The sequence below is a fragment of the Sus scrofa genome, chromosome 8 (assembly GCF_054392235.1).
Source record: "Sus scrofa isolate SSC_HxYL_T2T_F1_AM1 chromosome 8, Sscrofa_HxYL_maternal_Yorkshire_Landrace_v2.0, whole genome shotgun sequence".
Classification (NCBI taxonomy): domain Eukaryota; kingdom Metazoa; phylum Chordata; class Mammalia; order Artiodactyla; family Suidae; genus Sus; species Sus scrofa.
Window position 1 is genome coordinate 2,720,488 of NC_139390.1, and position 24,089 is coordinate 2,744,576.

General features: G+C 59.0%; 1 protein-coding gene across 3 annotated transcripts in view; it reads right to left on the reverse strand.

The window, feature by feature from the left end:
• Nucleotides 1-24,089, reverse strand: part of TRMT44 (tRNA methyltransferase 44 homolog) — a 29,589-nt gene that overhangs the window by 4,190 nt on the left and 1,310 nt on the right. Inside the window, exons 2-10 of one of the 3 annotated variants that reach the window (XM_021100950.2) lie at nucleotides 23,144-23,258; nucleotides 19,672-19,891; nucleotides 16,999-17,067; nucleotides 16,342-16,449; nucleotides 14,652-14,723; nucleotides 11,957-12,063; nucleotides 9,546-9,729; nucleotides 6,692-7,073; nucleotides 4,196-4,312 (exon numbers count right to left, since the gene is read on the reverse strand). In XM_021100950.2, the coding sequence (XP_020956609.2) occupies nucleotides 4,196-4,312; nucleotides 6,692-7,073; nucleotides 9,546-9,729; nucleotides 11,957-12,063; nucleotides 14,652-14,723; nucleotides 16,342-16,449; nucleotides 16,999-17,067; nucleotides 19,672-19,891; nucleotides 23,144-23,258 (1,374 nt within the window). Of the gene's footprint in view, nucleotides 1-4,195; nucleotides 4,313-6,691; nucleotides 7,074-9,545; nucleotides 9,730-11,956; nucleotides 12,064-14,651; nucleotides 14,724-16,216; nucleotides 16,450-16,998; nucleotides 17,068-19,671; nucleotides 19,892-23,143; nucleotides 23,259-24,089 lie in introns of those variants that run through there. The other 2 variants (XM_084971363.1, XR_014812060.1) reach the window with 2 other exon arrangements.

A 24,089-nucleotide genomic window follows, 5' to 3' on the forward strand; every position in this document is an offset into this window, starting at 1 on the left:
CTCAAGGGGGAGCACGAGGGCGGGGAGGGCCGGGCTGGGTGGAGGCATCTGGGGGCTGCTGGACGCCAGGGGGAGGGGCGGACGGCCTGCGCGCCAGCTCGGTGATGACAGGACCCAGGTGTGACCCCGGAGTGGCTGGGGCAGCTCGGGGGACGGGCTGGTGGAACAAGGCCAGGGGCCTGGGAGACCAGCAGCCTGGTCCCAGTTAGGGTCGGACATGGGGACGTCCTCACAGGTGCACTGGTCTTAGATGTGTCCACGCCTCCACATCAGAGGGGACGGAGGGGGACAGGGAGAGGCCCCCCCGGGCAGGTGAAGATGAGGGGCCGCTGCCAGTGTGCAAGCAGAGCCCCCACAGGTAAACAGGAAGCAGGGGAGCAGTGGGCGGGGGCGGGAGGCTGAGATGCAGTGCAGGGACCTGTGTGGCTGGGGTGACGCAGTGCTGGGCAGCTGGGGGACCCCCCCCCAGTGCCAGGGAGGGGGCGCCGGCCAGTCAGCTGACCCCACCAGGCTGCCTCCGGAACCAGCTGCCCTGGCTCAGCCAAGGCCGCCCCAGGTGCTCGCGCGGGGCTGGTCCATCCATCCCAAGAAGTCAACGCCTCCACACGCAGGGCAGCCAAAGCAACCAAACCTGCCCGGTTTTCCCTGGAAGCTACACACCCCCGGAGACAGAGCGGCTCGGGGAAATAAAGGAAGCTCCCTGAGTAAACCTGGCTCTCGACTTCCAAGGAAAACCTGAAAGCGTGAAGGCAGCCTGATGTTCTCTTTCAAACTGCCTCGTGTTCTGGCAACGGCAAGACGGTCCATCTTCACAGAGAGACAGTAAAAACCCTCCCCCGAAACCAGAGGAAGGGACGCAGAGCCGCCTCTGCTCGGAGGGCCAGAGGCAGGACTCGTCCCGAGAAGCACCTACTGAGGGCCAGGCTGGTCCTGCCTCCCTCCCCCCGCCGGCTGCTTGCCCTCCGAGCAGACGCTGGGCACCCCTCTCCTGGCCGGAGCACTGGCAACGAACCCCGCCATCCACTGGGCGCTCCCACAGCAGCCCCTCCTGGCGCAGTGGGGAACGACAGCCCGGGCCGGGGCAGGCTGTGCGGAGGAGTCTGGGGGACCTCGGCAGGAAGACGAGGAGCCCTGTGGGTCTGGATGGGCTCAAGGAAAGTTGGGAGAGGGCGAGGGGTCCACCGAGGCCAGAACTGGGCACACAGAGGTCAGGGCGGGCGGGCCGTCTCGGAGGGTGTACTGGGCCCCATTTCTGCAGCAAGGCCTGAGGCCCAGGGCACAGGCGCTAAGCACAAAGGGGGGCCCTGGAGAGGGCAGAGCCCAGGAGTCCCGAGGGGTTAGGAGGGCTGGCATGCTCCCCACAGCCCGGCTCCCAGCCTGCAACCGCGTGCGCACCCTCCGGCTGGCTCCCAGGCCAGGTCAGCAGGCTCTCCCCGGTGGAGCGCATCCTGATTTTAAAAGAATTATAGACACAAGATGCGCCCTACCAAGTTCACTTCTCATCCGGCATTTCCAAGCCCATTTCTTCACTAAAGTGTGAGCTTGAACTTGAACCTACTGTTCTGGCTGCTCTGTTCCTGGTGACAGACAGCACCTTGACCTAAGTGTCCTCGAGAAGTGGCTGAAGACTCTTCCAGAAACTCACAAAGGAGGTAACTTTACCGGGACGGTGTGCATGCTCAGTGGTACTGGTTCAGGAGTCCGTCTCACCCGGGTCCCCAGCGCGGGCCCTCTCCCTTCCAGGAGAGCCTGGGCTGTGACGGACCTGGACTGTGTCTGCGTCCTGGAGGCTGGGAACACAGGACTGGGCGGCGCCCAGCGTCCTGGCCTCCGTGTGGTGGCGCTGGGGCTGCCCGGCCCACAAGGTGCCTGGTGCAGCTGGAACGAAGGCAGCCGAGAGCGTTTTGACCTCCTCAACTCATGTAAGTGCTGCTAGAAAACCAGCTGTGTTGGTTTTAAAAAAACCATCTCCTACGGAGATAAGACCCAGCTCCAGTGCATACTTTTTGCATGACTAGGAGCAAAATGTTTACTGGGGCTCAAGCCCAAGCCTCCTCCTCGCGTTGTTTCCAAAAATAACCGAACCCCTGGCCGCGAACTGTGAAGCGCAACTGCACACACGCACATTTCTGATGGGACGAGCAAGGCGCTCCAACCGTGCAGGGAGCAGGAGAAAGCAGAGCAGCCCTGGGGCACAGCTCCGGGCTGTGGAGTCCAGAGGGGCAGGGACTCCCCGCTGGAAGGCCCGCCCTCCACCTGCCTCTCACCCACTCTCTGCAAGCGCCCCCACCCCAGAGCCACCAGTTCCACGTGCAGGGCTTACTGCCATCAGGACAGGAGCAAGTACCCAAGCAACACCAAGCTGAGATGAAACTTGAGCTGGGCTCCAGAACAACCAGGCCCCTGAAGGCACTGCAGGTGAGAACCTAGCTCTCAGGTGCATGGGGGTGGCACACTGGGGGCTGTACACCCAGCTGTCGTGTGCATACGGAGGCAGGGCGACCAGGTGGTTAGAGGCTTACAGACCCAGGGGGTGGACGGGGGGCCTCCCAGCCCTGCGGCCCACAGGAGGCCTCCTCCCCCCTACCCCCCACCCCTGTGAAACTGCCCCACTGGTAAGAGCAAAAGATCAGGGTTGGGGGAGCTGCTCAGATGCTGGCCCAGCGCGAGCTGTCCCTCGGTCGACTTCAATTCTGTGCTGCCAATCAGGAACCCCTCACCTCGGCAAAGGCCCCCAGCCCAGCAGGGCCAGTCCCCTCTTCCCCACAGACCCGACCAGGAGACCTGTCCCAAGGGCACCCGGGGGTCGGGGGCCAGGACCCCACGAGGGGGCGGTGGTGTGCCCTCCTCCTGGGGACACTCACTTCTCCATCCATGGCCCTATCGGCCTCTCGGATGGCAGGGAGGACTCGGCCCTGCCTACAGGGAGCCTGCGGCCCAGCAGGGGCAGTGAGACGACTGGCACAGGACATGAGACAGGAGCGCACGTGCAACCCGGGCCCAGCAGAGGCAGGATGGGGCGGGGCGGGGGCTGCTGGGAGAGAAGGCTTCCGAGGGGCCGGCACTGGGAGGCCTGGGGGCGGCATGCGGTCCTGAGTCACGGCCCCGCAGAAACACAATGGGGAGGGAGTCGGGGGCTAGGCCGGCAGGGAAAGGAGGGCTCCCGAGCCAGGCTGCACGCGGCGTGCCCGCAGGGGGCGTGGAGGTCAAGGGTGGGCCCAGGGGTCTGCTCTGGAGCCCGCGTTCCCAGCACAGCTCCACGGGCGCCGTCCTGGAGCCAGCGATCCGCACGTCTCCGTGTGCCCCGCTCCACCCCGGTCCCCATCCACCCCCGGGCAGAAGAGCGGAGGCGGTGACAGCGCTCCCCACCCAGCCCTCGTGAGACGTTCCCTGTGCCAGCGGCAGGACGACAGGGGCCACGGCTGCGCCGGGCAGGACTGGGGCACAGCCTGTGCTGAGCCTCCTGGTACCCAGCCAGGCGGACAGCCGGCGGCCCGTGACGGACGAGCCAGGGCCCGGTGTACAGAGGTCACGGGCAGGGACACGGCGGCTGGCCTGCCCCCTCCCACTGCCACGGCGGAGGTTCCAGGGCCCGAGCCCTCCTCCCGGCCACAGGGGCTGCAGTCAGCACCACCGACCCCACCGCTTGTCCGCCAAGTCCCCATCCTGCCCCTTGGCACTCGCCGTTCCCTCTGCCTAAAATGCTGTTCCTTGGCCCCGTCCCCACGTCCCCATTGAGATGCTGTTTACCTAACAGGAGCCTTCCTGACGCCTCTCTGAGCCTGGGCCGGGCCGCTCCCTGAGGTACAGGGCCTGGCCGGGAGCTTGGGGTGCGCCAATTTGCAGGCAGAGGCCAGAGCGACTGCCGAAGCTCCACCCAGAAAGGCTCTCTGGTGACAGAAGGCCCCGACCGCAGGCCCTCCCTTCCAGGGCAGGAGCGGGCACAGCCTGGTGGGAGCGGGAGCAGCCTCGTGGGTGCTGGGTGAGGGGCTGCGAGAAGGCGAGGTGCAGCGGTGTGGCCTGGGTTCCGTCCTGACGGGAGGTGCACAGGAGGGGCCCGTATTCTAGCCCTAAGACGCCCCCAAGATGAGGGTCATTGCTAAAGAGAGAGCGGGGAGCAGAAGGGAAGAGAGGCGGCCCGACCTGCACGAACGCCTGGGGAAGGGGGAACGCGGGCGGCGGGCCAGGCCCTCACCTCGGAACACCTGCGGGCTGTTCCTCAGAAGCGTCTGCAGGCCCCCGCACTCCCGCTTCAGCCTCCGCAGCGTCTCGCCGTCCAGCTCACCGGCCACTTCCGCCAAGGACAGGCTCACTGTCGAAGATGGGGGTCCCCCAAACAACAAGAAACCTATTACGAACCTGCTGCACAGGCAGCACTAGGGGGCCCCGCATTCTACCATACATTTAGTTTTACTTTCTGGGCCGCCCTGTGACAGTGGAGCTCCCCGGCCGGGGATCAGATCACAGCTGCAGTTGCGACCTGAGCCACAGCTGTGGCAACACCAGATCCTTAGCCACTGGGCGGGGCCGGGGATCCAACCGGCAACCCAGCACTCCAGAGACGCCACCGAGCCTGCGGCACGACAGTGGCAACTCCACCTTCTATAAACTTTTTTTGGGGTCTTTTTCGCTTTTTCTAGGGCCGCTCCTGCAGCACATGGAGGTTCCCAGGCTAGGGGGTCTAATCAGAGCCGTAGCCACCAGCCTACGGGATCCGAGCCACATCTGCGACCTACACCACAGCTCACGGCAATACCAGATCCTTAACCCACTGAGCGAGGCCAGGGATCGAACCCGCAACCTCATGGTTCCTAGTTGGATTTGTTAACCACTGCATCACAACAGGAACTCCAGCTTCTGTAAACTTAATCCCCCCACGTGTGTCAGTGAGAGAGACCATGCAGACTTTCCATTCAGTCCGCGGCTCACAACAGCTGGACGCCACAGGCAGAGGCACCACACCTGAGATGCCAGGAGCTCCCCGCCAGGCCGTGTCCCCTCACCCACGAGGACAGCACACCTCCCAGACGGGGGAAGCTGGCACCGCCATGCGGCCCCACCGGAGACCCCGCACAGTCTGCGGCTCGGGGCTGGAGCCACGCTCCCTCCGCCAAGCCCACTGGGCCCCTCTGAGGGGCAGGGAGCTCGGGAAACCTCCCCGCCCCTCCTGGGTTCTGTGCCCTCGCCGACCCCATGGCGGAGGCTACGTCTTACCCACCCTGTGTGCGTCTGGACCCCGCCAGGAGGGCAGGCCCCTCCGCCCACGTGTCCCCTCAGCCATGCCTCGCAGAGCGCGGACTCCGGGCCTGCGATGAGCGAGGCCCCGGGGACAGACCCACTCACACCTTGCACAGGGCGCAGACACCGGGGACAGGCTGGGAAAGGGGCCGCTAACTCCAGGGACCAAAGCACAGAAGACCGGCAGTGAGCAGAACCTGCAGCTGAGAGCCAAGGGCACACTGCCCCCCACTGGGCCGGGCCTCTCATGCCTGGTGGGGCAGCGGGGACCTCAACCCAGCCCCAGAGCCCTGGAGACCCACTGAGGCGGCCGCCGGGGCCCAGCCATCAGAGCCACCGCCGTCTCTCCTCCTCGAGCAGAGAAAGACCCTGTCTTGCTCACTAGTGGGGACCCGGCAGAGGAGGGGCCCGCCTCGCACCCTTGCTCCCAAAGGGCGCCCCGGGGACTACAGGTCAAAGTCCGTATTTCCAGACGGGCCCACAGGCCTGGGGGCTCCATGCCCATGAGAAGCCCCACCCAACTGCCCTCCTCTCTACCCTGGCCCGCCCAGCAGGTGCACCCAAGCAGGAAGCCAACCCAGAGCTCCCCACCAGCTGCCGGCCGTGTCACCGGGTACGCGGACGGTCAGCCCCTGAACCAGGGTGGCACTGACCACCACCGGGTCCCCAGAGAGGCTCTGCCAACCAGACGCCCACAGGGTCGGTGATTCCCGGAGGGGGACAAGCTCGATGGCGCTGCCGAGACGAGGGGCGTGATGATGGAGAGACTCGGCAGCCCGCCATCCCCGCTGGGGGCAGAAGGAGCCATGGCTGCCCCGCCCGGGCCCCTCGCACCCTCAGGCCCGCGGGCAGTGGCCCTGACCTCAATCTCCTCCAGGGACCCCACAACTCCTGGGGCGGCCCCATGGCGCCTCCAACACCGCCTGAGAAGAGCTGGGCCGTCCTGGCAGCTTCACACAGCAGCCAGGACTCCGTCTGAGCCCCGCTCCTGACAGCCAGACTCCAGCCCGGCGCTCGCCCTGAGACGATCAGAGGCACGTCCCTCCCTTGGGTCACGTCTGAGTGCTGCCTTTGGGGGATTTCGGAGAGAACTAACTTGTCCAAGCATAACGTCTCCCAAACGTGCCATATATTCGAGGGGCCAGTGCTCTCCTCTGGCATCTGGTAACCTGCTCTGCTCGGATCACATCTATGGATGAAAATGAGGAGATGGAGCCCTCAAAACTTGAGTGTTCCTGTAAAGGCAAAGGGCCTGGCCTTCACCGTGACCTCAGCCTCCTTCTCTGAGGCAGCCCGAGTCCTGTGTGCTTTGTGAGGGGACCTACACGGAACAGTCTTCCAACGAGCTGGTGAAGAGCCTCGCTGTCTTGAAAAGCGACCACCCGGGTCTCGGTGCCACCGAGGAGAGCAGGGTGGCTGCCCAGACCCAGCAAGCAGCCAGGCCCGTACTTACCTCCTCCATTCCAGGCCTCCGCACCCCGGCTCTGGGAACTGCTGGGCTCCGACTGTTTTCTGCCCAACAGCACACCTGCCACTCGCAGAACCACTTGATCAATAAACGCACGAGGGAGGCGGGCGCAGTTCCTCACGCGCTCAACTTGTTCTCGGGGCTGAAATCCACACAGCCAGAGGCCTTCCGCCCGGACCCCTGGCCCTGGCCGCCCAGGCCCGGGGTCCAGGCCTTGGCCACCCTCGGGGCAGGGGGCTCCGGTGGCCCCAGGCGGGGGAGGGGCAGGCCCCCGGCCCCGGCGGCTGTGGATGTAGCGCCTTCTCCGCTCGTCCACGGAAGCTTCTCCGGCAGGCGGGTAGGTTCTGGATCTCCCGATGAGACAAACCTGCAGGAAGAGAAGGGTGAGCACGGCGGCTTCCTACAGCATTTTGCCCTCCTCCGCCGGAGGCTCTAGCTCTGGAGAACAGCTGACACCCGTTTCAGATTCCTCTCCTGAAAGAAATCCTACAAAGACAGATACACCACTCACCGCCAAAGCCATGGGAAAGCTCATGGCTCGGACCTCGAGAGCCCGACGCGCACGTACAGGTCAAGGCCATGTTTCGGAGCTGGCCGGCCGCGCCCCGTTTCAAACCCTTCCCTCCCGCCAGCCCTCACTGCTCCCCGGCCTCCGCCCCAGGGGCAGACCCTGAGGCCCCCTCCAGAGCTCTCGGGGGGCCACGGCAATGAGTGTCTTCATGCCGGCCTTGCCTGAGCGAAGGCAGCACGGGCGCATGACCCCCGCGCCTCAGGGCCTGGCTGTCCAGGGCATGCTGTGCCCTCCCTTCTCCAAGTCCAGACGGAGGCTGCCCTTGGCTGCCCCTGGGAGGGCGAGCCCCATCCCGCAGAGCTTCCAGGAGAGCAGCCTCTCTGGATGTCCTCCTGGACAGGAACCATCAAGCCAGCGTGCAGGCGACAAAAGCAAGTAAATCCGTTGTGTAGTGACGGGAATACTACTCAGCCATAAAAAAAGAATGAAATAAGGCCATTCGCAGCAACATGGATGGAACTAGAGACTCTCATCCTGAGTGAAGTCAGTCAGAAGGAAGAAGACCAATACCAGACGGTATCACTTCTATCTGGAATCTAATATACGGCACAAATGACCCTTTCCACAGAAAAGAAACTCATGGACTTGGAGAGCAGACTTGTGGTTGCCAAGGGGGAGGGGGACGGAGGGGGATAGACTGGGGGTTTGGGGTTCTAGAGGCAAACTGTTGCCTTTGGAATGGATGAGCAATGAGATCCTGCTGCGTAGCGCTGGGAACTATGTGTAGTCACTGATGATGGAGCCTGACAATGTGTGAAAACAGAATGTGTGCATGTGTGCGTAACAGGGTCACCATGCTGGGCAGTAGGAAAAAAATGTATTGGGAAAATAACTATTAAAAAAAACAGGAGATAAAATTCTACATACCTTATAAAACAGAAGAAGCTTTAAAAACATTTATTTTGAAATAACTATAGATTCAAAAATTTAAAAAAAAAGAAGGAAAAAAAAGAAAGTAAATCTGGTCACATCAGGCCGCCCCTCACTGCTCTCCAGCTCTGCCGCCTGCTATCGTGTGATCTTGGGCAGGTGACCAGTGTGTGCGTGGGGAGAGGGCCTGGCATGTGATCAGTCCTCAGGTGACAGCCACGTGCGGACCCCCTGCTTACACCTACCCCGCAACCATCTGCCTACAAGAACTCCGAGGCTCAGCGAGATGAAGCCACGGCCTGCGGTCACCAGCAACTGGTGACGCCAGGACCCAAAGCCCAGCAGCTTCCAAACTCGGAAGACTAGGTGCCAAGAGAGGAACATGTAAGGAATGACACGGAGGAGCTCGGAGGGTCCTAAGGGGCATTTCCAAACTGATTTCCAGCAGCAACGCAGTGATGCGCCAGAGCCGACCACGGCCCAACCCCTGCCAGCGGGTGGGCGCCCGCCGGGAGAGCTGCCCTCCCCGTGCAGCAGGTGAGGACACGGGCACGGGCGTGCGTGATGCGCCCATGAGCGCCCTGTGGGAAGTGGCAGAGCCGAGGGTCGAACTCAAGTCTCATCCTTCTCACCACCGCCAAGCAGCGGAGCCGAGATCTGAATGATGAGTTTTCGTGGTTTTGTTTTTGTTTTTGTTTTTTTTTCAAAAAGAAGCATGGTGACAGCCACAGAGTCTCTCAGAAGGAAGTCGCCAGAGACAAATACACAACGGACATCAGCACCTCCTCCCCTGGCACTCAAAGGTTCGAGCCTCCTGAGTGGAGAGCAGGACCCCGGCGGCCCACCCCGACCACCTGGCAGGGCCACAGACCGTGCAGGGGCAGTTTCTACCTGGACAAAGCGCACTGCAAGCAAATCTGAACTGAGAGGTTTTCCCCAAGAAAATCTGAAACCATTTCAAACCTCTGAAGCCAACTTCAATTTCGGCCAGTTATTTGGGAATCTAGGTCAGAACCCAGAGCCTCCTGCCTCAGACCCACTGAGGCCTGAAACCTGTACAAAAGTCAAGCCGACACCGACTTTGGGAGGGTCCCCTGGGGCCAGTCCCAGATTCCAGACGGAGATAAGATGTGGCGGGGGCTCCCGCAGCTTGGCCACGGGCCTGGAGAAGGAGGGCCAGAAGGCCCGCCCAGGGGACGCCAGGCACCGCACCAGCCCGAGAAACCTCAGGGTCGGAGACCTTGGGATCAGCACAGGCACCTCTGGGACAGTCCTGCCTTCCAACGTCACCGTGCTGTCTGTGGTTCCCTGACAAGGAAGGCGCCGCGCTTTCCGTCCGCGCTTTCCGTCCGAACACCCACGCTCGGCCCGCCGGGACAGGCAGGAAGGAGGACGCACCCTCTTGGTGGACGGAATCCGGAGGCAGTCCTCCTCCACGTGGAAACCGCAGGTGGAGCCCACCTCTGTGATGAAGTCCAGGTACCCTCGGTACTGCGTCTTCCCACTCTGGCTCCGCTGGAACTTCCCGACGAAGTCGAAGAAGCAGCAGGGCAGGACGAAGAAGCGGCAGCTGTAGGAAGACCTGCAAAGACAACCAGCAGCACAGAAACTGAGCGTCCTGAATAGACTCAAGACAGAAAAGTGCACAGGAAGCCACGAGGCAACGGGGCCTCAGGGCAAAATGCAAACAAAACGCTGCGGGCCAAGTTAGGGTCTTATGTCCAAAAATGCATCACAGCCGTGCCCGGTTTAATCCCGAGAGACAGTGAAGCAGTGTCTTTCCACTAACACGGGACTCTAATCACTTTCCTGCAAAAGTTTTCTCTGCTGTAGTTATGGTCAACTGCATAACATAAAACTTTCTGGAGATTTCCAGCTGTGGACAGCAAAAGGGGGGCACTACAAGATGAAGGCTTTCTCCTTGGCCTGTATTATTCTAAAAAGGCCAGAAGAATAGATCCGGAAGGAAGGTCTTCGTAAGACACAGCCAGACGGAGACAAACACTGTACGTTATCACTTATGTGCTGAATCTAAAAAATAAAACAAGAGCATGACCACAGCAAAAAGAAACAGACTCACAAATACAGAGAACCAAGCAGCAGTTACGGGGGCGGGGGGCGAGACAGGGCTGGGGGGCAAAAGATACAATCCGCTACACATAACATAAACGAGCTGCAAGATCATATCCTGCGGAGCTCCCACTGTGACTCAGCAGCAACGAACCTGACTAGGATCCATGAAGACACGGGTTCAATCCCTGGCCTCGCTCAGTGGGTTGAGGATCCAGCGTGGCCGTGGCTGTGCTGTAGGCCGGCAGCTGTAGCTCCAATTCAACCCCTAGCCTGGGAACCTCCACACACTGCAGGCGAGGCCCTAGAAAAGCCAAAAAAAAAAAGAAAAAGAGTACATGGTACAGCACAGGGAACACAGCCAGTATTCCCGTGCTTTATAAGAACGAAAAGATTCTTCATCTGTAAAAAGCTTTAATTGCGATGTGTATACTTGAAACAAATATATATATAACACTGGGAATCAACACCTCAAACACCTCAATTTTAAAAAGTGATGGTAGAGGAAACCAGTAAAAAATTAACGAATCAATCAATCATAAAATAGTCTGATAAGTAAAATACTCAAAGAACCTTGGAAAAAAGAGACTTGGCAACGGGCAGCGGCCCCCGCCTTGAAGGGACCTGTGTTTCAGGAGAGCACCTTTACACGGACAGACAGACCCTACCGTTAGCGGAAGAAAACTTCCCAGGAAAGACAGAGCTTGCGCCAGTGGGTGCAAACACTGCAGAAGCGGTCACGGCGCCCGACAGAAACAGTGTGGACGCGTGACCCGTGTATGTAATTGTGTATGTCCCAGGAGCCGCGTTTTAAATAGCAAAAGAAAACCGGTGGAATTTACCTAGTTATTTTCATTTCACGGCTGCACCCGAGGCACATGGCAGTTCCCGGACCGGGGTTTGCATCTGAGCTGCAGCTGCGACACCCCTGACCCTATACCTCCACAGTGACGGAGCCACTGCAGTTGGATTTTTAGCCCGCCAGGACACAGCGGGAACGCCAGAACTTATTTTGTTTTATTTTTATTATTTATTTATTTATTTGTCCTTTTGCCTTTTCTTGGGCCGCTCCCACGGCACATGGAGGTTCCCAGGCCAGGGGTCTAATCAGAGCTGTAGCTCCCGCCAGAGCCACAGCAAAGGGCCTCCCTAAACACCCCTAGGCACACATCGCCTCCTACACACAATGACACAACCCAACAACACTCACAACCACACAGCACACCCACCGCAGAGACACGCAACACGCACACTCGGCAGAAAGATAACACAACCGCTCCATGACCACATACACCCACCACCACCCATACCCCGATAAACCTCACAACACCCCCCCAACCATCACACAGGCCACCCTCACACACACGCCCCACACGCACTACTGCACCCTCCCAGACACACCACACAGCGCCACAGCAACGTGGGATCCAAGCCTCGTCTGCAACCCACACCACAGCTCACGGCAACGGCGGATCCTTAACCCACCCACTGAGCGAGGCCAGGGACCGAACCCGAAACCTCATGGTTCCTAGTTGGATTCATTAACCACTGAGCCACGACGGAAGCTCCCAGAACTTATTTTAATTTATCCCAATACACCCCAAATCATTTCAACAACCGGAGCTGGCCACGCCTGCCGTGCTCAATAGCCGCAAGCGGCCAGGGGCTACGTTTTGGACGGTGAGGTTCAGGCACAAGGCACCCCCACCCTCACTGCACCAGCTCCGCTACCTACTCACCGGGCTGCAATGACAGGAATCCACGGGGTCAGCTCATCGGAATGGTTTCCGATTAGCCAGTCGACATCGGGGAAGAGGGTCTGATCATTTGGTGTGACTGCCCATTCCTGAAAGACACAGAACAAGAGGAAAGGTCTAGTATCTAAAGGCCGAGCTCCTGAGCCGGGGCTGCCGCCTCGCCCCCGTGCAGAGCCACGACCACCGGGCACAGCCCCGGCCCCTCCGCGCTGCGGGTCCCCGTCTGCAAAGGGCGAAAGCTGGGCCCGGAGTGAGGAAGCGTATGCCTGGCCTGGCCTGGCCTGCCCGAGGCGCCGATGCTGCCCCGCAGAAGGGTGAGTGGAAGCCGGGGCCTGAGAGCCTAACACGACACGCTCACGCGACCTCAGCTTCGGAACGAAGTGCAGGCATGTTCCACGGCCAGGCGTGGGACGCAGCTTCTTGTCTTTCAAAAACCTTATTTGATGGAAGCAAGAGGCTCTTAAGGAAAAACGTGCTTTTGACGACAGCGCCGTGATGATCACGAAATGAAGCTCCATATGAAACGAATTCTGCAGCCTGCTGTCTTCAAAACCGCAATGACAACTTTTTTAAAAACAAGTGAGGCTTTGCTGTTTAGCACGCTGGAAAGAGCACTTGAAATGTGATTATAGTAAAATTACTAAGTGTAATTTGTGCTTACACATAAGCCATTTAAAGAGGCAGACAGACAAATTTACATCTGGAATGGGTAGGAATAAAGGATAAGTAGCATCAAAAGTTTGTTTTTCCTGCTTTTAAATTATGCACAGACCATTCTCAGGATTTTACTGAAATACTGTTTTCAGCGTTGTAACGTCCGTGGAAACAGAGGCCCGTCGGCTCCCTTAAGAACCAAGACGACGTGACGTTCTGGCTTGTATCCAGCAGGCCTGCAGAGACCCTTGTGGTGTGGTTTGCGGTAAAGCGTGCGTGGCCCTGAAACGTCAGCGTGAACGCAGTGCCCTCCTGTTTGCTGGCTCAAGGGTGACCCGCCCGCCCTCTGGCCCCGGGAACTCTTTCTTCGGCTCTGAAAGTCCAGCGGTTTCGGTGGTCGCGTCGCCCCCGGGGTTGACTGTCCCTGCAGCGGGGAGGCGTGGCGCGTCTTAGCAGCAGGTGTAGGGTGTTCACTGAAGGGTCTCGGGTCCTGACAGCGCTGTCCCAGCCCAACTCCAGAACTTGCCAGGACGGGGAGCCCGGCAGTTCCGGGCGAGAACGTGCTGTCTGAGTCCGGAGAGACCGCCAGCCCTGAGGCGCACTCGGGGCGGTGCCTTCTCCCCACGCTTTCTCTTCTCATGCGTATTTGCTGATGTCTGAATTTACGGGTCATGTATGAATACACGGCAACATGCGAATCCTTGCAGCATAAAGCAAAGTACGACCATATGATGGAAAAACTGAGCAGAGGCGGAGGTGTCGGGCCACCGCCGTGAACGTCCCTTCCTCCAACCTTCCTTTTTTGCAGTAATAGTCTCAAAAAAAAAAAAAAAAAAAAGCAAAGAAAAAATACAAAAATAGTCTTGAAAACTTGATTTCCTATTCGCAGATGAAACGATAGACGTGAGATGTGTCTCCAGAGCACAGCGGTGCTTCGCGGGGGCGGGCAGGAGACAAAGGGTAACGGGGACCTGCGACCAGGGTCTGTGTTTGCCACGCGCTCCTGTCCACTGTCTGTGTCCCACGTCCCCCATGGGAAAAGCGAACGCTCGCTTCATTTCTCCAGCAGCCTCCTGCCCTCTGGCAGATGATAATCTGGGCCCTAGTCACACCCAGGCGACTGAGCTTGGGGACAAAGGTCTCCAGGTGATGCGGGCAGCTGGGCAGAAGCCCCCACGGTGCCCCAGAGCCAAGGACACGGCCCCACTGCTGAGCGCTTCCCCGGCAGCCTAGAGGCCTGGCCTAGAGGCCGACGCCGGGAAAGGCCGGACCCCACCCCCGACTGCCTCGTCCCGGGGAGGCCCCCCTCCCTGAGAGCTCGGCGCTGCACTGGACCCCAACAAGGGTGACCGCCTCACTGCAGCCTGGCAGTCACAGCAGAGGCCAGGCCGCCGGGTGGCCCAGAGCAGATGCCTGTCCATCCCACAGGACAGTCGCACGACGACCAGCCGCGCCCGCCCGGCTTCGTGCCCTTCACCCGACTGTCGCCCACGTGCTCTCCAGCCGAGGGCTGCCCCCCCCCCCCCGAGTCTCTCTTTAGCGCTTACTGCCCCCCACCCCACCCCTGCCCAGTGTAGCTGTGGGCTTCCTGCCCCCCACCCCCGCCCAGAAGGCAGGAGCCTGGTCACTGTGGAATCGTCAGGCCCGCCTCCAAGTCCCCTGGGCCCCCACCCCCGGCACCAGCCCTGATGCAGCATCACCCTTCCAGGCTCAGCCGTGCCCCTTAGAGGCCCCAAAGGCCCGCCCCAGTCCCGGCAGGGTGGGCGCCCACGGCCGGGTGAGCGTCCACGCCGGATGTGAGGCCAGTGCAGCAGGAAGGCCACCTCCGGCCTGGCTCAGCACCTCTCTCCAGCCTGACCGGAGGCTCTGCCAGCCTCCCCCTCTCAGGTCCCGGAGCAGCGGGGTCACCATGAATTGCCAGGTGGTCAGCACTTCTGACTGGGCCACGCGGAGACACAGTCCTTAAACCAACTGCCCCCGGGCACCACCGTGCTGAGGTCAGGTGAAGGGACCGAGCCAGTACCTCCAGGTGCGTCTCGGGTCCATACATGTCCCAGATGTTTCTTCTCCGGACGTCAATCCCTCTGCCTGGATGCTGTAACGACGAAGTCGAGGAATCAAAGGTTAGGTCGGGACATCATAAAAGAGGAGCAACAACGCATCAAACCCGGCAGCCTCGCCGCCCGCCGCACGGGCACAAGACCCTGAGCGCCTGGCTGCGGCGAGCGGACACCCAGGCCCGCGGGGCACAGGACCTGCGCTGCGGTGTCGGAGGCTTGCCAGACATGCGCGTACACAGGCCACAGCGAATCATGAAACGAGATGGCGCTTGAAGAAGGACGCTAATCTCGGCTTGCAAAATATACCAGACTTGCCCAGACCCCTGGGGAAAGGGAGTGAGGCGGGAAATGCACAGCGGGCGAGGGCTGCTTGAAAGCACGTGGCCGAATACTCCAGATGTCGTGAGGCGACGCCACTGACATCTTGGTCTCAGGACCAGAACCCCGAGGGAGCGGGAGGAAAGGGCGGAAGAGCCTTAAGCAGAAACAACGTCATCTTTCTCTGGAGGGTTGTAACCCTTCACAGCCTCTGTGAGAACAAAGGCTCTGGGCCTTGCACACCTGTAGCCGTGATCAGTGCCAGTGTAAATGCCATGTGGGTTCCTGGACGTGCAAGGAAGGAGAAAGAGCCACTAAAACTCCTGCCTTGGCTCAGAGGGTGCCTATTGCCGCTCGAAGGCGGGAGCCCCTGATGCCCACTCTCTTTCTCTGTCTCTTCGTTCTGAATTCTGCGGCACCGCTGACTTGGAGACCTGGGTTGACGAGCAGATCTCGTCACTGCGGCACCTCCGTGCTCGGTCAACAGGCCAGAGTGTAGCAGCACCTCCAGGGCCGCAGCCGCAGCCAACACACCTGGAAAGGGAGCCGGCCCCTCTGCCCTCGGGCAAGCTCAGCTCTCAGGCTGCCTGCTCCTCCAGGTGACAGGTGCCTCCTCACCTGGCACCCCCTGAGTACAGGCAGCTCTTCGGGCCCTGCCCGCGCCTCCAACCACCTGCTCCCAGGTCACCACCTGATGCGCTAACCTGCTCACAGGGCTCATTATACAAACTCATTTTCTCGTAAAGCACCTCAAAAAGTGCCTTCTAACGACCCCACGCCAAGTCCCAGAACCAAGGACAAACATGTCTGTTCCACAGGGCAGGACACCAGGGTCCACGCCACTGGGCTTCGAGCCCCGCTGTCACCCTCCAGTCTGAGCTGCTGATGACCAGCTCGCTGGGCGAGGAGAGCTGCGGGCGCTGCGGGCATAGGCGCTGCCGGGGCTGCAGTGAGCGCCCGGCCTCTGCTTCCCAGGCCAGGACTCGGCGGCAGAAGCGAGCGTCACGCTCTACGCACACGCGTAGACCCTGACTGTCCCGAGCTCGGTCGGAGGCTTCTCGAGGGGCGAGCCCACCTTAGCCTTGGTTCCCCGCCCCGTGTCTTGGCGCGGTGGGTTCTCCAAAGAAATCACTGACACCAAAAACACAGGGGCCGCTAAGCGTGTCCTGAGGGCCCCCATAGCCCGTCGCTGTCCCGGCCTCCTGCTTACGAGCCGCCCCGCCACTCCGTCCACACCCAGTCGCTCTGAATCCAGCGCGGGCCAGCAGACAGAGGCCTCGTGCTGGGCTTGAAGACACTCCAGCCCAGGGTCGACAAAGAGCCCGGGCACTTTACCCCCTCGCTGCTCAGGATGTGGACTAGGAGGCCGTTCCCGCAGCCGAGGTCGACAAAGGACTGCCGGGCTGTCTCTCCCCGCACGGCTCTCTCTTCTTCCCAGAGAATCTGGAAAACACACAAACACCAAGCAAGCCAGTCTGGGAGTCACTCCACCCCAGGGTAACGCACACCCAAGCCCTGTGGGACGGCAAATCCGCTCCCAGAATAGGGCCCGGCCTTCACCTGGGCATATGCCCAGGTGAGCAGAGGGAGGCGGGCGGCACTGCTGCCGCCCAATCTAAAGGCATCATGGGTCAGAAAATCGAGACGAGTGAGGCCAGGGGCCCCCAACCTAGGTGGTCGCAAACCGGCCAGGGCAGGTCTAGAACCAGGAACCCCGAGCCCGAGGACGGGGGCGGGCGCTCATCGCACCGCCCCGTCAGCAGCATCTCCGTGGTCCAGGCTGCCTCTTCATTAGGAAAGTCCTGCTGCAGCTCGAGCGTCGGCAGTGACGCTCCAGATTTGAACTTGCTCTGCAGTCATGCGAAAGCACCATGCCGAGTTTAAAGAAGGCATGTTCGCGCGGACGCGGCGTCGGCAAATACAACTATAAAACCCTCAACGGCCAGTGGCCACCGCCCCCGTGAACATGAACGTAACGACACATGGTCTCACCAGCAGGTAGGCAGCAATTGCCACGTCTTCATACACAAACTTCTCCGGGTCCGTGACTTCAGGCCACACCTGGCAAAATTTTCAAGAGCAAATGTAAACTGCCTGCCCGTCCCGCTTCACACGCTGAGGTGCGCCCACAAGGCAGAGGTCAAGGTGGACGAATCGGGCGATGACACAGAATGGGGGCACTTCAAAGGCAGAAATCTCTCACAATAAGCGGTCTGCATAAAAGACACGGGAAACTGGGAAGCCTCGTACGGTATTTGTGTAACGGGACACAGGGACAGCAACGGAGGCCAAAGCGTGATTTTGGAATAAAGACATTGTATTAAGATACTTATTTACTTCCTGTTTTTTAGGGCTACCCTGCAGCATATGGAGGTTCCCAAGCTAGGGGTAGAATCGGAGCTGTAGCCTCCGGCCTACACCACGGCCACAGCAATGCCGGATCCTCAACCCACCAAGTGAGGCCAGGGAGCGAACCTGCATCCTCACGGATGCTAGTCAGGTTTGTTATTTAATACGAGAGCTCCGTATTGAGATGTTCAGATGAGGGAAGTGGCCGTCGGCTCCGCCACCCCATCACTGATGTAGCCGAGGCTGACGGGCAAGGAAACGAGGGCTGGGCGTGAGGAAGCAGAGCAACAGGGGTCAGGCCAGGGCTCCAGCCGCTGTCAGGGACCTCCCGTCCCTCATCAGGTGTCACTCGGCTGTTTTGTCCCGTCTCTCTCTCTCTGCAAAGCCGGAATAAAGCCTATGGCTGTGCTCGTGTGAGGTCTCGTGACTAAAATCAGCCAGTGTGGAGCTGTCCTACAGCTCAGTGGGCTGAGGATCTGGCGTTGTCACTGCAGCGGCTTGAGTTGCTGCTTTGGAGCAGGTTCGATCCCTGGCCTGGGACCTTTCCGCAAGCTGTGGGTACAGCCAGAAAATAAAAGTTGACATTAAATAAAACAGTAATGCGCGGGACGGGCATCTGGCAGACAAGGGAAAACCACCGGCCACTGTCGAGTGTTCTGATTCCCGTCCTCGGTCTGGCGGATCAGACAGTCCAGACGCCCCTAACCCTAACCCTAACCCTAACCCTAACCCTAACCCTAACCCACGTCACCAGGGACACCTTTAAAAGCTGGAAGCCCACAGAAGCGCCTTCTTAAAGGTGCGCACGGCAAGACAATGAAGGGCCACTGGCCTGGACCGGGAGAGCCGGGGGGGGCCGAGGCCGGCCAGCAGGAACCAGTGGTCACTGCGTCACGCCTGAGACTTGGGGGCGGGGAGGGGCTTTGCTACACGGCAAGAGGGGACGGATTAAAACCACACAGAAATGATAAGCTGTGGTTACTTCTGGAAGAAGGGATGGAGACAGACCAGGAGGAGCGGATGGCGGTCAGCGACATTAGCACAGGCACCTGGAGATACTGAGGGTTCGGTTCCGGACACCCCCAAAGGGGAGCATCACAGTAAAGCCAGTCACAGGGGTTCTTCAGATTTGCAGGGCAAAGAAGTTATGTTTACACTACACTGTAGTCTATTAAGTGTGCAACAGCATAAGGTCTAAAAAACACTGTACGTACCTCAATTAAAAAAAAAAGCTTTCTTAGGAGTGCCCATAGTGGCTCAGTGGAAATGAATCTAATAACCATGAGGTTATGGGTTCAATCCCTGGCCTCGCTCAGTGGGTTGAGGATCCAGCGTTGCTGTGAGCTATGGTGTAGGACGAAGACTCAGCTCGGATCTGGCATTGCTGTGGCTGTGGTGGAAGCCGGCAGCTACAGCTCCGATGGGACCCCTAGCCTGGGAACCTCCATATGCTGCGGGTGAGGCCCTAAAAAGCAAAAAACAAAAACAAAACAAAAAAAAAAAAAAAACACCAAAAAAAACCTTCTTGCTAAAAAATGCCACCCACCATCTGGGTCTTCAGTGAGTTGCAGCGGCAAGGCCAAAGGTCTCTGATCACAGTACCCTAGAGAACGTACCGTGTGAAATACTGTGTGAATTACCAACATGTGACAGGCACACAAAGCGAGGAAATGCTGCTGGAAAATGGTGCCAACAGGGTGACTCCGGGCAGGACGGATACAAACGCTCAATTTGTAAAAAGTACCACATGTGCGAAGCACAGTCACTCGAGATCTGCTTGTGGTGCTCTCTCTCTTCAGCTGTGTTCTGAACACACACGTGTGTGCTGCTACCTTCTTTTTACATTTTAGATGTAAAATTAAGAACATTTTACAAACCTTTTCTCCTTTTTGAGAATATATGCTTTTGTGCTTCAATTTTTCATGTATTTTCTTAAAATACCTTTACGTTTATGCTAAAGAATTACAGTGATTTACTAACGACTTTATAATGTTCAATTACTTTAAATGAAAAATATCCCCTTTGTTCTCGTGAAAAAAAAAATCAATGCACAAAACCAAACTACCGAACAAAACACAATCCTTTTCCGTAACACAGTTGCCAGTGTTTTTGTGGTCTGCGCCGCCCCCACCCCGCCAAGTATGTCAAAGCACAGCCTGCAACCAGGGGGCTTCGGTGGGTGTATGTGGACTTAAGGTCCGCGTCTATAGGACCTAGAAGGTACACAGGGAAAACAGTGTCACCTGCGTACTCCGTCCGGTATACACCCCATCTAGCCGGGGCGGGGGGGGCACACACCTTTCTCCCCAGAATTACCTTGACCATGTCCTTATACTTGGCTTTGAGCTCCTGGTAGACCTGGCTGTACTTCCCGATGGGGATGAGGGACAGGGTGCTTTTGAATCCACGCTGCCTGCTCCCCACACACCACCTGGCCAGCCTGGCCAGCAACTCTCCCCCAAGCCAGGTGGGTCTGGGACAGACAATGCCATCCGAATGCCATCTTTCTGGACAGAAAATTAAAACAGATATGAACCTTTAAAAATAAGAGAAACAGGAATAAGCCGAGCTGGTTTCAATTCTTTTAAATTATACATTTATTTGCCAAGAGAGAAGTTAAGACAGCTACAGTTACAAAATATTTTACCCAAAGCAGAAAACAATCTGGAACTAGTTACAGAACTTTCATCTTATACAAAAACCACGTTTAAAAAAGCAGAAAGGGGAGTTCCCGTCGTGGCGCAGTGGTTAACGAATCCGACTAGGAACCATGAGGTTGCGGGTTCGATCCCTGCCCTTGCTCAGTGGGTTAAGGATCCGGCGTTGCCATGAGCTGTGGTGTAGGTTGCAGACGCGGCTCGGATCCCACGTTGCTGTGGCTCTGGCATAGGCCAGTGGCTACAGCTCCGATTCGACCCCTAGTCTGGGAACCTCCATATGCCGCGGGAGCGGCCCAAGAAATAGCAAAAAAAAAAAAAAAAAAAAAAAAAAAAAAGCAGAAAGGATGCTTCCTCTCCTGCAACCGTTGTGAACAACGCGTTTCCCCATCTTAGGAAGCCCATCAGAAAGACGGACAAAGCACAAAGCCCCCCGCCCCTCCCGCGGGACCAATTAGCCAGACTCTAAACTGTCTCCTGATTTCCTGAACTCTTCCTTGTTTCACCTCTTTCACATATACAACCCAGAACGGAGAACGCTGGTCCACCAAGGACCTCCCAGCCAGGAAGCTGAATGCTCAGTCACAAGGCTGAGGACACTGTCCATCCCGCCCACCGTGTGTCCTCTGCCACAGCCCCGTCTGTCCCAGCCCTCTTGCTGGGACAGACAGGGCTGTAAACACACAGCAAGAGGGCCCAATCCTGACACCCACCCTCCCCAGGGAAGGGGAGAAGCAGCAGGTTTGCTGGGCTGCAAAAAAGGAGGTGGCACCCAACAGGGGAAGGAGCAGAAGCCCCGGCCAGGCAGCAAGCAGGTGAGTGGCAGAGCTGGGGCAGCGGCTAGGCAGGAGCAGGACTGTCAGGCTTTTGCCACCACACACATCAGAGGGACACGACTTGCTCCCGTAAGTAACAGGCACTGAATCTCCATGAGGCGCAGCCCAGGGCGCTCCGAGCTGGAGGCCTGGGAAGGACGCTGGCCACTCGCCTTCCATCGCTTCCCTTTGGAAGCTGTCCTGCTGGGACCGACAGCCCTCAGGCCTTTCCTGCTCTTTCCCAGGTGTCCCCCAGGGGTCCCCACAGCTCCCCCTCATCCGCCCAGGCCTCAGGGGCCTCCCCACCCGCCCTGGTACACTGGGCACAGTGCTGCCTTTGCCAAGGAGAGGACCTGGAACAGAGCCCAAGTTGCCTCACTCCTCCACATGATGCTCAGTGCCACCTGGCATGGAGCTGTGGTCTGTCTCCCGCCCACAGGCCGTGATGCCCCCTCCTGCCCAGCGCCAACACCCGGGGGGGCACGTGACACATCTTGCTGCAAGAACACATGGACCCGAGTACCAAGCCCATTACAGCCGCCACCAAACATCATCTCATCGTGCTCTGCCAAGAAAGCCACGTATCTGGCCCCACAGTGTGACCAGTGCCCAAAGCAACTCAAGGGACAGCTGCCCAGCAGGGCAATGACAGGAAATGCCAGCCTGGAAAGATGGGAGCACCAGCCATGCTCAGTGGCTCCCCCTGCAGACAAGGGACCCCAGCTTTCCTGGGGGGCTGCCCTTACTCCCCCACTTTCCTACAAGCGGGGGACGGGGGGGGGCCTCAGGGCAAATGCCCCTTGGGGACTGTTGGAAATTTGCCAGACATGCGTGTACACAGGCCACAGCGAATCATGAAACGAGATGGCGCTTGAAGAAGGACGCTAATCTCGGCTTGCAAAATATACCAGACTTGCCCAGACCCCTGGGGAAAGGGAGTGAGGCGGGAAATGCACAGCGGGCGAGGGCTGCTTGAAAGCACGTGGCCGAATACTCCAGATGTCGTGAGGCGACGCCACTGACATCTTGTTCTCAGGACCAGAACCCCGAGGGAGCGGGAGGAAAGGGCGGAAGAGCCTTAAGCAGAAACAACGTCATCTTTCTCTGGAGGGTTGTAACCCTTCACAGTCTCTGTGAGAACAAAGGCTCTGGGCCTTGCACACCTGTAGCCGTGATCAGTGCCAGTGTAAATGCCATGTGGGCTCCTGGACGTGCAAGGAAGGAGAAAGAGCCACTAAAACTCCTGCCTTGGCTCAGAGGGCGCCTATTGCCGCTCGAAGGCGGGAGCCCCTGATGCCCACTCTCTTTCTCTGTCTCTTCGTTCTGAATTCTGCGGCACCGCTGACTTGGAGATCTGGGTTGACGAGCAGGTCTCGTCAGGGGACCTTGGGCAACTGTCACAAGGCTCCACCGGGGCCGACCCTGAGTGTCCCATCAAGCAACAGCTGCAACAGGTCCCTGTGACAGCCGCCCCTCCTCAGGGGCGCAATCATGATTTATTTCCTAAGTTAGACTGAGGGCCACAGAGGCGACCCGCCCAGAGTCACAGTGCTGGTGGGAACCCCAGGTCTATCTGCTACCCAAAACCAAGCACTTCCCACTGTACCCCAGGGCTCCCTCTGAAACCGCATGCAAGAGCTCCCTGCAGCTACACAGACGTGGTCCCAAGGTCGTTCCCCAGAGAACAGACCGACGCAGCTCCGAGGAAACATCTGCGGAGCACTGAAGGAACTTACCGCTCCTCTGACTTTTTCATTTAAAAACATCAAATGGAGGAGTTCCCGTCATGGCGCAGCGGAAACGAATCCGACTAGGATCTGTGAGGACTCGGGTTCGATCCCTGGCCTCGCTCAGTGGGTTAGGGAGCTGGCGTTGCCGGGACCTGTGGTGTAGGTCACAGACGCGGCTCAGATCCTGCATTGCTGTGGCTGGGGCGTGTGCCGGCGGCTACAGCTCCGATTTGACCCCTAGTCTGGGAATTTCCATATGTCGCGGGTAGGTGAGGCCCTAAAAAGACAAAAGGAAAGAAAGACACAAAATAACAAGAGAATTGCCTGAATCTGGTCCTAGAACCAGGTACAACTAACCATCAAGGCTACAGGAAGGTATCGGCTTAAGACTCCAGCCAGGCTGTGACCACCTGGTGCCCACAGGGAGAAAGACATGTCAGGGCAACACCAACCAGGAGGCACATCCCCAAAACCCGAACTACCTCGGAGTGTCCCCAGCGCTCCTTGGTGACCCAAATCTTACAGCCATGTAAGGAAAACGAAAAGCATGCCTCGCTGAGAGAGAAGGATGTCATCCATGGCTCACCATTCTCCTTCGGTGCGACTGAGCTGAACCTGATACACGCTGCTCCTCTTAACCCTTAAGTTCCCGTCGACATCTTCTTCCAGGGGTAAAAAAGTTACTATTCCACGGAGGACATCTGGGGAGGAAAAGGTAAGACAAAGGCGCTCAGTCCAGAGTCGGATCGGAAGTGGTCCTCAAACGGTCACGGCTGGGCTGGGCTGTGCCTTCAGTCCCCAAGGCTCTTCCCACCTGATGTGCTGCGGCGTCCTGCCCACCCGCGGATGCCAGTGTTCCCTGCGAGCAGAGGGCAGAGGTGGCCCTGGAAGGGCACTCGTGCGGAGGAGCACGTGTCCTGGGAAGAGGAGCGGGGAGCCGTCCTCCCCCGGGAAGCCCACCGGAGCTGGCGGAGGCCCGAGGCTGAAGGCGGCCCCGTGGGCACTGATGTGCCGATCCCCTGGGTCCAGGAGACGTGACGTGTGAGAGGTGGTCAAGCCGGAAGGGCTCCTAAACTAGTCTGGGCGCCAGGGCCGGCCTCCTGGAGAGGGGACACCCGGAGGAGTCTTACGGGGCACAAAGGCCTCCCATACAGGGGAAGAGCAGATATGCACCTACGAGCACCTCAGCACTCCTCCCGGGGGTGACAGAACAGCCCCAGAGACACCCACACCCTAGCACCCAGGCCTGTGACTACACCAGGTTACGTGGCTAAAACCCGTGACTGGGGTTAGAGAGCTGAGAAGAGAGAGAGTGGCCTCTGCATTACAGTGGGGCTCGACCTAGTCACACGGACCCTGGAAAGCTGAGAGCCGCCTCCACCGGAGGCAGAGGAGAGGCAGCCGCAGAAGGCAAGGGGCGTCCAGGCTCAGGAAGGAGAGATGGGGGAGGCCTCTGTGGGCTCCCCGGGAGCCGGCCTTCTCCCTTACCCCTTTACCTACTAAACTGCTCTTTGCCGTTCAATGTCCACGCG